General features: G+C 41.8%; 1 protein-coding gene across 1 annotated transcript in view; it reads right to left on the reverse strand.

Moving 5' to 3' along the window:
* The window catches only part of LOC106518472 (RNA polymerase II elongation factor ELL), a 17,513-nt gene that overhangs the window by 6,275 nt on the left and 8,032 nt on the right, over window positions 1-3,206 (reverse strand). Inside the window, exons 5-6 of the mRNA XM_014009779.1 lie at window positions 2,730-3,028; window positions 2,518-2,642 (exon numbers count right to left, since the gene is read on the reverse strand). Coding sequence (XP_013865233.1) covers window positions 2,518-2,642; window positions 2,730-3,028 — 424 coding nt within the window. The remainder of the gene's footprint in view (window positions 1-2,517; window positions 2,643-2,729; window positions 3,029-3,206) is intronic.

Here is a 3,206-nt window from a genome sequence, read left to right on the forward strand (position 1 = left end):
AACATGTGGAGAACATGTAAACTCCACACAAACATGTGGAGAACATGTGGAAAACATGTAAACTCCACATAAACAAGTGGAGAACATGTAAACTTTGTGTGGAGAACATGTAAACTCCACACAAACATGTGGAGAACGTGTAAACTCCACACAAACATGTGGAGAACATGTAAACTCCACACAAACATGTGGACAACATGTAAACTCCACACAAACATGTGGAGAACATGTAAAGTCCACACAGACATGTGGGGAACATGTAAACTCCACACAAACATGTGGAGAACATGTGGAGAATAAGTAAACTCCACACAGACATGTGGAGAACATGTAAACTCCACATAAACATGTGGAGAACATCTAAACTCCACATAAACATGTGGAGAACATGTAAACTCCACACAAATATGTGGAGAATATGTAAACTCCACACAGACATGTGGAGAACATGTAAACTCCACACAAATATGTGGAGAATATGTAAACTCCACACAAACATGTGGAGAACATGTAAACTCCACACAAATATGTGGAGAACATGTAAACTCCACACAAACATGTGGAGAACATGTAAACTCCACACAGACATGTGGAGAACACGTAAACTCCACACAAACATGTGGGGAACATGTAAACTCCACACAAACATGTGGGGAACATGTAAACTCCACACAGACATCTGGAGAACATTTAAACTCCACACAGACATGTGGGGAACATGTAAACTCCACACAGACATGTGGGGAACATGTAAACTCCACACAAACATGTGGGGAACATGTAAACTCCACACAAACATGTGGGGAACATGTAAACTCCACACAGACATGTGGAGAACATGTAAACTCCACACAAACATGTGGGGAACATGTAAACTCCACACAAACATGTGGGGAACATGTAAACTCCACACAAACATGTGGGGAACATGTAAACTCCACACTGACATGTGGAGAACATGTAAACTCCACACAGACATGTGGAGAACATGTAAACTCCACACAAACATGTGGAGAACATGTAAACTCTACACAATCATGTGGAGAACATGTAAACTCCACACAGACATGTGGAGAACATGTCAACTCCACACAGAGAGAAGTCCCAACTTGGGACTGAACCAGTACCCTCTTGCTGTGAGGCATCAGTGATAACCACTAATGTATCATGCTGCTATTTGAATGCTATTCACGATAAATGTATAAGCTATTACAAGTTTGTTGTTTTTGTATAGAAGATTAGGTAATCTAACTTAATTTGCAAGTGTTTCTGTCCTATTCTAACTTATTAAAGCTGCATCACAGAACTAAAGAAGCATTTTCAAAACAGCTTGGTTTATTCAGTCCAAACTTAAAGGGTACATATGATGAAAAATCCAATTATTTGGCCATTAAATACATTTTGTTACAGACTGTGAGTCTCGAGGAGTGCAGAAAATGTAACTCGAGTTTCTCCTGGTGCTGCTTAGATATCTTTATATCCTTTTTGGGTTATATTTTTCAACCCACTCAGTTTTCTCTAACTTCTATGACATTTTCTGAACTATTACTTCAAATTATTTGCAACAGAATAGACATATAAGGTCTGGAGTTACCAACTACAGTTTGGTGGTCTTCATTCTCCTCTGGCTCTGGGTCAGGCTCTGGCTCCAACATGTAAGGCTGGATGGACAAGTCTTCGGTTGTTGACATTTTTATTTGTAAATAAAACGTTTCTGTGCCGCTATATTATTGTAAACCCCTCAATCAAACTGGAATGAACCACTCTGGAAGCTGGAGGGGAGCGGGGTGTGATGTGCCTCATTTGGATTTCAAGAGACAGTCTCAAAATGAGTTGATCTGAGACACACCTCAAAACAGGGGTGAAACAGAGGCTGGTAAAGTTAAAATAAGGAGGAATTCGGACCAAAGCTTTGCAGTTCCACTCCAACTTTTGTGGGATTTAAATGTGAAAAAGAAGAATTTAAAAGAATATGTCTACTTTAAACATGTTTGTTTGGGTTTTTTTTTTTAAACTTCAAACTCTTGAGCCATCCTGATGATCACTATCAGCAGGCCCTAATTGCTTCGTCTTGCAGCCCGTTTAGCTGGACTTTATATTTATCTAGTTCGTCTGCTCCTGACATTTTTTTTTCCCTCTGGTGTTGGATCTTGAACTGACAATTGTGCAGTGAACGCCCAAAAACAATTACAAAAATGGTTCACAGACAAAATCCCCTGATTGAGTCAGGCTGAGCCATTTCTAAAGTCGCTCATCACGTCTTTTTCTTTTGTTGTAAATTAATAAAAAAGCTTTAATGCCACTGAGATGCAAATCTAAAGCTTTTTAATGCCTTAAATGTAGCTAAATCCATTAAATGACGTTTGCTGCCCCAATGAAACCCTGCTGTGTTTACAGTAAAGTGACATTATGTCACGACTCACCTGAAGTTCTCACTCAGTTTGAAGTGTTTGTGTCTGTCAGGATAGGAAAGGTTCAATCCATATTTTCCTTCCTGAAGTTTTAATCCGTGTTTACCTGACAAGGATGCGTTTAAGGAGCTGCTGGTCCCCTGTGGTGTAGCCCGGCCAGTCTTTCTGCAGCTCCTTAAAAAGACTGTCCTTCAGAACAAAGGTACCATCTCTGCCGCTGGGCTGGCCAACCTGCACACAAACATCAAACTCAACTCTCCTCGTTTCATTCAGATGTCTCCATCTGTTTATTTGAGGCCGACTCGGTTTCTAACCCACCTCCACCATGACGGAGTCCAGTCCGTCTTTGTCTCCTGCGGTCAGCCCGTCCCTCTGCAGCCTCAGGATCAGCTCAGGCCTCTTGTACGGCCTCAGCGCCAYCAGGTGCATGACTCTCTCCCTGAGGGGCCTCTCCTGGATGCCCTCCACACTCTTCCTGTTTCCAGGGCAGGGACCCTTCCTCTGCCTCGATGCGCCCACCCCCCTTTTAATGCTGCTGAGGAGCGGGTGAGACGAGTGTTTGGGTTTGGTCAGTTTGGCCAGAGCCGGTGCTGGAGCTCGCACCATCACCTTCTTCCCTGCAGGGGGAAGGGAAATAAAAGGAAAAAAAAAACATAAAGTCGCAAAAAAAAAAAAAAGACGCAGGAGGAAGAGCACCTTTTCCACGAGCAGAGGTGTGGATTTAAAGGGTTCCATGATTAGTTGTAACATTTGACTTTATTTAATAAACAACTATTTTAACTGTAAAATAAAGAC

This window comes from Austrofundulus limnaeus, unplaced genomic scaffold, assembly GCF_001266775.1.
Source record: "Austrofundulus limnaeus strain Quisiro unplaced genomic scaffold, Austrofundulus_limnaeus-1.0 Scaffold61, whole genome shotgun sequence".
Classification (NCBI taxonomy): Eukaryota; Metazoa; Chordata; class Actinopteri; order Cyprinodontiformes; family Rivulidae; genus Austrofundulus; species Austrofundulus limnaeus.